Here is a 10,801-nt window from a genome sequence, read left to right on the forward strand (position 1 = left end):
TTTTATGACTGGGTTCCCCATGTACCAATATTTTCGGAATTTTCAAAAATCGGAATTTATTTTTATTATTTTAAAGCAAAAAGAATATTTACCGTAATAAAAGTATTAGTAAAAAAGTAAAATTTATATATATTATATTATATTATATAATAACAATGACATTTTTTTTAATTAAAAACAATTTTGGTGTTAGAATACCCTTCCGTAAAATATACTAGGGAACGAGGGCATCAAAAACTCGGAACAATAAGCTGATTCTGATTGGTTAACCCCCTCTCCATTATTTTTCCGAGATTCCGTTTTCCGGATTCCTGCTGCCGTGGGACAGCACCCTGATAAATATTATAATTAATTACAGTGTACATTTTTAATTTATTATACATCAATCTGATTGCATTGAAATAATCCAAATACGTAAGGGCCCCCGCACAGACTTTTGCATAACGCATAACTATGTACATAAGCAAATTGATTGGTCCATAAGCAAAGTGCATAAGAAATTCAACCAATCAAATTTCTTATGCATTTATATTATGCGTTATGCAAAAGTCTGTGCGGGTGCCCTAACACCAAAAAAGTTTGCATTCAGTACGCATTAATGCAACTGCAAATTCGCTTTCAATGACCCCGAGCGTAGATTACACGCAAGTGCGCGCCCATGCGCGAAGTACCACTACTGCGGTCGCGGTATCATACACGTCTGCCGCCATTTGCAATCGCTCGCCAAGGGCCAGCGCACGGCAGGCACGGCACACGCGGTTGCCGTTCCACGCCGTACGCCGTCCGCCCCTCTCGAGCCAAAATTCGTTCACAGTCTCGCGATGCTATACTCCGCCGTCCGTTGATGATCTATCGCCGCACTATCAAACATTGCGTGTGAGTGAGTGGTGACGCGCACGTATGTACACGTGTTGCATAAGTCGTGCGTACCTGCAATTATTCATGCCTTACGTACTTACCTGCCTGCCTGCCTCTCTATTTGCCTGCTTGCCTGGCTGTCTACCTGCCTATCTGTCTACTTACCTATCTATCTATCTTATCTATCTATCTCTATTTATCTATCTATCTATCTATCTATCTATCTATCTATCTATCTATCTATCTACCTACCTACTTACTTACTTACCTACCTACCTACCTACCTACCTACCTACCTACCTACCTACTTACCTACCTACCTATCTACTTGCTTGCCTGTCTACCTCCCTCCCTGCTACTACTCGCCTGCTTGCGCGGTGCGTGCACTACGTGCATGCATATATATATATATATATATATGTGTGTGTGTGTGTGTGTGTGTGTGTGTGTGTGTGTGTGTGTGTGTGTGTGTGTGTGTGTGTGTGTGTGTGTTCACGCGCGCGCACACGCGTTTCACCGAGCAGCCGAATCGTTACCCCTCCCTTTTATTCCACTTTCTCTCTTTCCCCTCTCTTTCGCACTTTCTCTCTTAGCTCACTCCACATCTCTCTTTCTCTCTTTTTCGTTCATCCCTATCCTAACCTAATTTTTTGCGGCTCGAACGCTCGGCAGATTAGATCACAGCGCACGCGACGAATTATCCGTAACCGTCACCAAATGTAATTCTTCATCGGCCATTTGGAATAACTCACCGGCATTACTTCACCGGTCAGCGTGCCTAGAGGAAGCCGTCTCAGATCTTTTTCCCCCCCTTCCATCTGTCTGCACTGTTCACCTTCGTGCGGCCATGGCCTCTTCTAATCGTGGCATCCAGATCGGCTCCGGCTGGTTCCAGACCAAAATTAATCTTAGACCCCAACACCGGGGCGTTCATCTCGTCACAGAAGAGATTCTCAGACAGGTACCTGAGCTCTGCCAGTTTTCCATTGGTCTCTGCCATATCCAGAGTGAGTACCACTATAACTCAATCTACACTTTTAATGAATCAATATCAAGTTTTATTTTCAATGCTAATGTGTGCTCTGTTTAATACATATATTTACAATTAAGAATTAATATTTCTTTGCAAAATGATAAACATTAAATTTATTCTTTCTCATAGTTCTTCATACCTCAGCTAGTTTAGCATTAAATGAGAGCTGGGATCCAGACGTAAGAGATGATATGGAGATGATGCTTAATAAAATAGTTCCTGAAGGCTTGGAGTACAGGCACAGCTGTGAAGGACCCGATGATATGGTAAATTTGATACTTTCACAAAGATATTTCTTTTCTAATAAATTTTTTTTTTTTTTAACTAATGTTATACTTTTAATTATCATTCTCTTTATGCTAGCAAATAATCTTAAAATGAAGAAAGGAATACAACATAAAACAGCAAAACTTTTATTTGTAGTAACAGAGAGAAACCTGAGAGCGGCCACCGCGGCTTTTTTCATGCGACCAATATTTGACTAGCATCAGCGCCAAACATGGATGTAAAGTCTGTTTTACATTAATCGCAAGCAGCTAGTTGCGACTTGCGACATCCAATAGGCGCTTAGTTTCTAGTTAAAGCTCGACATTTATTGGGTGTTGCAAATTGCAACTGGCGACTGCAATTAATGTAGAACGGGCTTTACATCCACGTTTGGCGCTGATGCTAGTCAAATATCGGTCGCACGAAAAAGGCCGCGGTGGCCACTCTCAGGTTCCTCTTTGGTAGTAAATAATCAAATGTCATCTTTAGCTTAGATATTTTTTAATAATTATGCATATTTTGATGTTTTAGCAATTATTTAATTGATTAATATAAAACATTTTATAAAAATAAGATATACAAAGAAGTAAGAAGATCGGAAAAGATTATATAAGAATCTTATTCTTATAATGAAAAAAAAAACCATCTAGACTATGTTCAAAGAGACGCTATCAACATTATTAATGCAAGCTAGAATTAAAATAATGCGTTAGTGATAGTGAATTCCATAAACAACCATAATATTGCGTTGTAATATATCCATGATTCAACAATTATAGTACTAATTTCACATCTCAAGTACAACCTTTATGGAAGAATGATATTAATGGCAACAAATAGTAATGGTGGGAATTGAATTGTATCGGCGATGAGAATGATGAGTTGAGCATACACTTAGAAATAAAGTTTACTACTGCTATCACTGTTTATAAAGTTTATCAACGCTAACGCTACTCATGCACCATCTCCGAGACAAAAGCATTGATAATGCAAGTTATGACGCTATCAACAATGGATGGCATTGATAGTGTTAGTAACAAGTTCTCTGAAATATTGGATAGCCCTAATAAAGACTATACCTCTATATATAAATTTCAATAAATAGTCTAACCAAAATTATAACTAAAATATTGAAAAATTGCACTGTAATTGCGATATTAATTAAAATATGATAATTGCCTGCAGCCTGCAATAAAGTAATTCTTTAGAAAAAAGGTAAAATAAAAATCACTTTTGTATTTTATTAAATCTATAAGTACAATTAAGAAGCAGATAATCTTATTTAACATTTTAAAATTAAAAATATTTTTAAATTTTATTGATTATATTGAATAGCAATTTTATTCATAATTAGTCATCAAAAATTGTATACATAAATTTAAAGAATAATGCAATTTTGGGCTTATTATAAATTATTTGAAAAGCGCATGTTACTGCAGTTCGAAGTAATGGCGCCTAATAAATCGGTAGGCATATTAGAAGTTTATTTTTATTTCATGATTTAATAGGAAAACTTGATCTTTTTACTTCTTTGGAAGATGTATGTAATAAAAGCAGGGTGAGGAAAAAAGGTTGGAAAACTCCTAAATAACTCAGAAAATATAAGTTTTATTTAAATAATGTTTCAGAAAGTTATATGTAAAGACATTTATTTAGTAATTATATTATTAGTTTGACCTTGGATGGCATCACTAAGGTCAGGGCAAGATCACCTTGAATTTTTTAAAATAAACTTCCCTATTTTTTATTGCATATTCTTGTAACTTGTCTCGAGTTTTTTTAAAACGCTAATTTTATACACTTTTGATTATTTATTTTGAAGTTATAGAGCTTTTATAGTAAAATGACTAGCCTACAAGGCAAGATAAAAAATTATCCAAGACAAGATCAATGGTAGATCGAATAATATCAGTAAATGGATTCCTTTACACTCTACTTTTGTGTGAAACATTTTTTTTTATATAAAACTTGTTCTTCTCCATCCTGTATTTACACATCACACACACACACGCGCGCGCGCGTATCGTAAGCATGCTTAAAAGAATTATTTCTATATCTTCGTTTAATATTATACACAAACAAGTAAGATAAAAAGTAAGGTAAAAAGTGAAAAATCATCAAAACAACTCTGAATATTTCTAATGTTTCACAGCCAGCGCATGTAAAGGCCTGTTTTTTGGGCTCATCGCTGAGCATTCCAATCACCGATGGCAAGCTGGCATTGGGCACGTGGCAAGGCATTTGGTTAGGCGAGCATCGCGACCATGCTGGCAGCCGCAAACTGGTAGTAACGTTAACTGGTGTCTTGAGGGACTCGGCGCGCAGCCCTCTCAGCCCGGTTAGCCCTATCGCTTCTACCAGCAGCTAGGACCACTCACACCCCCGAAGGCGTGGCAAGCGTCAGCCGCGCGCGTCCACCTCAAGCGACTCAAGCTAGCAGCCGCTTTAAGCCCTAGTCAACTTCTAAGAGTACAATCTATTGAGGAGAAGTGAGCCGGATACCTCGCGAACTTACCTATCGCTCGGGGAGCTAACCACCGTCAGTAGCGATCAACCGCGTTCTTGACGTTTCGCGATCATCGATCGTCGAGTGGACAGACCGGAGATCGTGCATCGTTCAAAACTTCAGTATGCGTGTGTATGTGCTTCAAGGTTTTATTTATGTCTCACATGGACATTCGTTTTCATTCGTATGATGACAAGTCACCCAAGTCCCCATTGGGGTTGTTGCAAGAATTATAGACAAAAAATTTACAGGTGACATAATTTTTGACACGAATGAACCCTTGCAATTTTTGGGGAAGTTTTTTTCCTTAAATATAATTAATTTATCAAGAATTTTATATTTTTGACATTCGAAATGACAAAGAGTTTATATTTTCAAACTCTATATTTTAAAGATCTAGGAATTCAAGATCTTTAAAAGCTAAAATCTTTGCAACAACTCAAAATGCTTTTCTTGTTTTTTTCATTGCTAGTAATTTTTTTTTAATTTGTGTTAATCACGTTGGACATCTACGACATACAATAATAATAATAGTAATAATAATAACAAATGGATATAAAAGATAGAGGAAGAGAAAAATGAAGAAAAACTGCCACGGCAGATGCGCGCATTGCACGCGTCTCACGTAAATAAAACGAATTAAATGCGAGTATCCAGCACTCTTCCGCCTCGCTCTTGAAGAGAAAAGAAAGCGAAAAGCGGGAAAGACGCTCTAAAAAAAACAATTGAGAAAAAAACAGAAAAGGAGAGGTAGAAAGGAGGAAGAGAAAGAACGAATCTATGCATTCCAGTAACGCGTCCAATACTCCGAATTTACGTAGCTTTATTTAGGAGACCCTTTTGTATAAAGTTAACGAATGCAAGCAGCCGTGCAGGAACTCACAGTATCCTTTTTTACACTCTGTGCTACTTTATCTGTCCAAAAATGAGAGACAAAGAGGAAAAATGAAAGGAAAAGAGTAAACAAGAGTGAGAGTGTAAGATACGCGTTGCGAACTTTCTGACTCGTCGCTTTAAAAAAAAATGATTAGGAGCTAAATTGCTCGTGAACAATGATGTTTCTAACGCATTAGGGGGTGTGTATATGTATATAAGGAAAAAAGGCGATGATTCTCAACTTGTGCGCATTTCCGCTAGAATTATAAGGTATGTTATATCATGGGCACATAGCGCGATTACGTGAGTATAGCGCATGTACAGAGTGTGCAAAAAATTTAAGCACTAAAACCGCAAGAGTAAGTTGCGAGAAACTGAGTAATAGAAGTACAAGCGATTCTTTTGAGTAATAATTTTTTAAATATATTAGTTCAAAATTTAATCTATCATAAGCAACAAATTAAAGTCATCCCTATCGATTAATCTTATGTATGATTGTGTTTGATGGTGTTAATAATCTAAAAATTATATTATTAATATTATCGTACGTCTGATTTATTGATGAATAAATTCTAGGCGTAATTCACGACTTGATAGAATCTAAAATCTTTACATTAAAAAATTATTTGATATAAGATTGTATGTATGATTGTACTTTTTATTACTTGTATGCTTCGCAAACTTTTTTGCTAAAGTTTATGCTTGAATTTCGTGACATTCTGTATAAAAGCAATGTTATTATGTACTCAAAAAATCGATTGCATCAACATCGATCACCTTTCTTTCATTGTTTGTACTACAGCAACTGTATTGTCTTGTTGAGTCACGAAAGCGGCTCAATACTTTTATTATTTTCCAACATTGAAACTTGCAAATTGCAAAATTTGATTTTGCGTTACGAGAATTTAGTTAACTAACATTAAATGCATTCTTCAATGAAGAATAGGTACAATTAACTCAATTACCAAAAAAAAACCATTTGTCCTGGGGGTCACAAGTACGTAAGGCATTGTTTTTAAAAGATTCAGCACTGCGGTGAATTGTAAATGTTGGATCGTCGCAAAGATAGCGCGGTTTCAAGAGAGTCTTTTTTTAACTTTGGCCTTTGACCTCTTGGAAATATGAACATTTCTAGTCATTTTCAATCCTCGAAGTTAGATGGGTGTTTGGACAAGTATGTATGATTTTTAAGTTTTCTTTTTCACATCAAAGGTCATTAGAAAGAAAAAACCGAAGGGGTCTTCGCGACGAACCGACAGAGCTACTTACACAAATGTTATTAACAGATACTTATTATGAGCTTGCTGCAGCACGTCGAAAGGGCTGGCAAACGGACAAAACAGACGTTGTCGTTGTTTAGTCGTTAATTCTTAACGTACATAGGCATGCAAAAAGAAAAAAACGTGTCATCGTCTATTACGTGACTAAATGGACCTATGCTTTAATGTAAAATACGTCTCTATCTATACAGTTCACATAGCTTAAAAAAGCATTATCGGAGCTCAAAGTATAATGTAATGTGATGTAATGGTACACTGTCGAGGTTATCGTACGTGTTACCCCTTCGAACATACGCAAAACGAGGGCATGAGGGAGACGAGGAGAAGACTCGTATATGCACAGAAAAAAACGCGTTATCTTCAGTCCTCTCAACGGTTCCTAGCGTGACCTCACGAATGCGATTTTAGGTTCAACAGCCAGCCAGTTCGTGATTTAAGACAAGGCGATTAGCGATTTTAATCATGCATATTGTAAATAATAAGATTTGCTGAATTCAAAATGAAGACGCGTTCTCGAGATTTTAGGAGGTACGTTATATATTCAACGTAATCTATAGGGAACCACGAACTTTCGAAATTTGCCTTTATTCTGTCTCTGGCCACCTGAATCTTTTTAGTTTCTAATTATTTCAGATAATTTTTTTAAAGAAAATTATATTCTAGAATTTTTGCAATGATTTCTTTTAGATTATCTCAATTAAATTTTTTTCTGGAATTTTAGATCTTCATAAGTAGATTTTTTACTTCTTTTTTGCGCAAAAAATTTTAGAAATCTCCAAAAACTTTGTTTCTTTCTAGCTTTTTTATTCCTTAGTTCTTAAAAAGAAAACTTAGATCTTTGGAGGTCGGGTCCCTTTCAACGCGTTGTGAAAGGTATAAGAATCACGATCACTTGTTGTATTTGCCAAAAATGGATTTACCAATAAGAGAAAAAATTTATTTCCAAGCGTAGGCTTCCGCTTACGCGAAGAAAACGCGGATCTAATTATTGCAACGCATGCAGATTCCGTCAGTCCCTCTTTGCACTCTTGCGTAAGTAAAAATATTTTCTACCGTTTAGAAATAAAGAACTGTTACAACACAAATGTGATACATAAAACATTGATGATATTATCAATCACCATATTCTACATATAAAATATTAAGGTAAGTCGTTCAAAAGTAAATACTTTAAAAGATATTTCATATTTTATAACTTTTGGGATAAAATATGATAAAACATCTGCTAAGATATTCACTTTTTTATGATTTTGCATTAATACTTTTATATATGCAAAATAATCCTTTTTTTCCTCAAACTCCTACGACTTTTTTTATACTTTTTTCAAATATCAGTGAAATTAATAATAATATTGCTCTGGTATAAAGCTAATACTTAATTCACATTTGATTTTTTTATTGCATTAATATGGCATAAAAGTTACCATGAAACTGATGTTTTATTTACAACCTTCCACAAAAAAATATCTTAAATTTCTAAAAGCTTGATATATATGTCTTAAATGTCTTGCATTTTCTCAAAAAATTTCAAAAATATCTTTTAGCGATCAACATCTTAGATATTTTAAAAATCTAAGTAATCATATGTGATAAATACCTTACAAATATCTTTTAAAATGTCCTTTAAATATCGCGTGTCTAAAAATATTTTGAAGATAATGAAGAGAGAAAATATGTTTTAGGGTCAGGATTATCTGCATAAATATATATGTTTATGAAACTAATTCAGCCTTTATTTCCGTTAATTTTTTAAATGCATATTTAAAAAATTAATTGCTAGAAGTTGATAAAACAACGACGAATGACTCATTCTGTCTCTCTCTTTACTCATCTTTTACCATCGGGATCTTGCTTAATGTTTCCATTATTATTAATGCTTTCCATTTTCTGCCAATTTAACATTGGGGGCGCGTTTCATTTCCATTACTGATTACCAGAGAGGAAGAGAGCGGCCACCGCGGCTTTTTTCGTGCGACCAATATTTGCTATAAATATGAATATACCTTCCTTTTCCTCCCGTCGTTCATCTACAGACCTTAGCCTATCCCAGCAAAGGTTTTTATGTAATCAGCAGAGAGAAACCTGAGAGCGGCCACCGCGGCTTTTTTCATGCGACCAATATTTGACTAGCATCAGCGCCAAACGTGGATGTAAAGTCTGTTTTACATTAATCGCAAGCAGCTAGTTGCGACTTGCGACATCCAATAGGCGCTTAGTTTCTAGTTAAAGCTCGACATTTATTGGGTGTTGCAAATTGCAACTGGCGACTGCAATTAATGTAGAACGGGCTTTACATCCACGTTTGGCGCTGATGCTAGTCAAATATCGGTCGCACGAAAAAGGCCGCGGTGGCCACTCTCAGGTTCCTCTCTGTTTATAGGGTGCGTTCCGTTTCACGCATAGACCGCATGAGACGACAACGCATCGCATGAGCGCATGAGTCCGTTCCGTTTCTCTATGCGCAAAACCAAAATGGCTATCGCGCATAGACATCGCATGAGCTGCCTCACCTCGAGAGCTGAGGCAGTTCATGCGTTCTCATGCGCTGTGTGGTGGGGCGCGGGAGACCATTCCCATGCGCGCATGAATTGCGCATGGAGTGAAATGGAACGATCTTCAAGTTTTCCATGCGCTTCATGCGTGAAACGGAACGCACCCATAGTCATTTGGCCCCAAAATGGCCAGGGTCAATACGATCTTTGAATATATATACATGGAGGAGGAATTGCTTTGTTTCATGTAGACCGAAAGTGTGTCCAAGATCTGTGCGAGAGAGAAAGGTATAGGATGATATTCGTCCTTTCTGCGCATGCGTCAATATCATTACCTGCACCGCAGTTTTAACACTTCTTGTGCAGTTCTGTACTGTTCTGTACTTAATGTACGAATTGTATGAGAAACACAAAAAAACATGAAATAGCGGAAATGTTTTTCATTAAACAGAATACTAATGGTCTTAACTTACAAAAAGAAAGTCTTATATTTAAGATTATCTTAAGGACTGTCTTAAGATGCCATCAGCCAATATAAATATCAAAACCGTATTAGCATCTTAAGACATTACTTGAGACGATCTTAAAATAAGATTCGACTATGAATACCGGCCAATAGAGAACTTGAATCCCATATACAGTGACATTAGAAAATCTGTATAATCATTCTTGGCCTATTTACCCTTCACGGGCCCGCTACATCTCAGTCTTTTATTTTTATTTAGTTTTATTTTAGTTTTTTAAAAATAATTTTCGAAAGAGTTCATAAATAGCAAATGTTTATTTCCTATTTATATATTATAATGTACAACTTTCTTAACTTGAAAAAGTTAAATTTCATGAGATTGCATTTATAATTGTTATACAAATTATATTAATAAAAAATTCAGCGATCTTTCCTGTTTACATTTCAAGAAAAGCAATTATTAAACAATCGTGTTAAACAATCACGTATTTTTCTTAATTTTTATAGAAACCAAAATCACAAATCTTAAAATGCGAAATAAATAGCAGAAGACTAAGGCCGGTATTCATAGTCGGATCTTATATTTAAGATCATCTTAAGTACTGTCTTAAGATGCCATCAACCAATCACAGAGCCGTATTAGCATCTTAAGACATTGCTTGAGACGATCTTGAAATAAGATTTGACTATGAATACCGGCCTAATTATTTATCTATGAATGCGATGTCTATGGCCGGTATTCATAGTTGGATCTTATATTTAAGATCATCTTAAGTACTGTCTTAAGATGCCATCAACCAATCACAGAGCCGTATTAGCATCTTAAGACATTGCTTGAGACGATCTTTAAATAAGATTCGACTATGAATACCAGCCCGTGAATCCATCTGTAGCCTATATTTTTATAATATATCTAATAAAGCATATCTAATAAAGCGCGCCACATATAAACTAGATTGTTTTGAGGTCCCGCTGCAACAATATTGAATTTGTGACGTCAAAGAAATGACGTGTTGATAATTT

General features: G+C 35.8%; 1 protein-coding gene across 5 annotated transcripts; it reads left to right on the top strand.

The window, feature by feature from the left end:
- Positions 1-734: 734 nt before the first annotated feature.
- On the top strand, positions 735-7,905 carry LOC105832138 (UPF0047 protein YjbQ). 5 transcript variants are annotated; one of them, XM_012672807.3, is made up of 4 exons: positions 735-922; positions 1,531-1,865; positions 2,021-2,157; positions 4,311-7,905. In XM_012672807.3, exons 2-4 carry the CDS (start codon positions 1,706-1,708, stop codon positions 4,524-4,526), a joined length of 513 nt encoding a protein of 170 aa, XP_012528261.1. In that variant the 5' UTR covers positions 735-922; positions 1,531-1,705; the 3' UTR covers positions 4,527-7,905. The 5 variants fall into 5 exon arrangements, with proteins under 5 accessions (XP_012528261.1, XP_028050680.1, XP_028050681.1 ...); XM_028194879.2 differs by having other exon boundaries at positions 735-898; XM_028194880.2 differs by having other exon boundaries at positions 735-876; positions 1,536-1,865.
- Positions 7,906-10,801: the final 2,896 nt, after the last annotated feature.

Source organism: Monomorium pharaonis, chromosome 5 (assembly GCF_013373865.1).
Source record: "Monomorium pharaonis isolate MP-MQ-018 chromosome 5, ASM1337386v2, whole genome shotgun sequence".
NCBI lineage: Eukaryota > Metazoa > Arthropoda > Insecta > Hymenoptera > Formicidae > Monomorium > Monomorium pharaonis.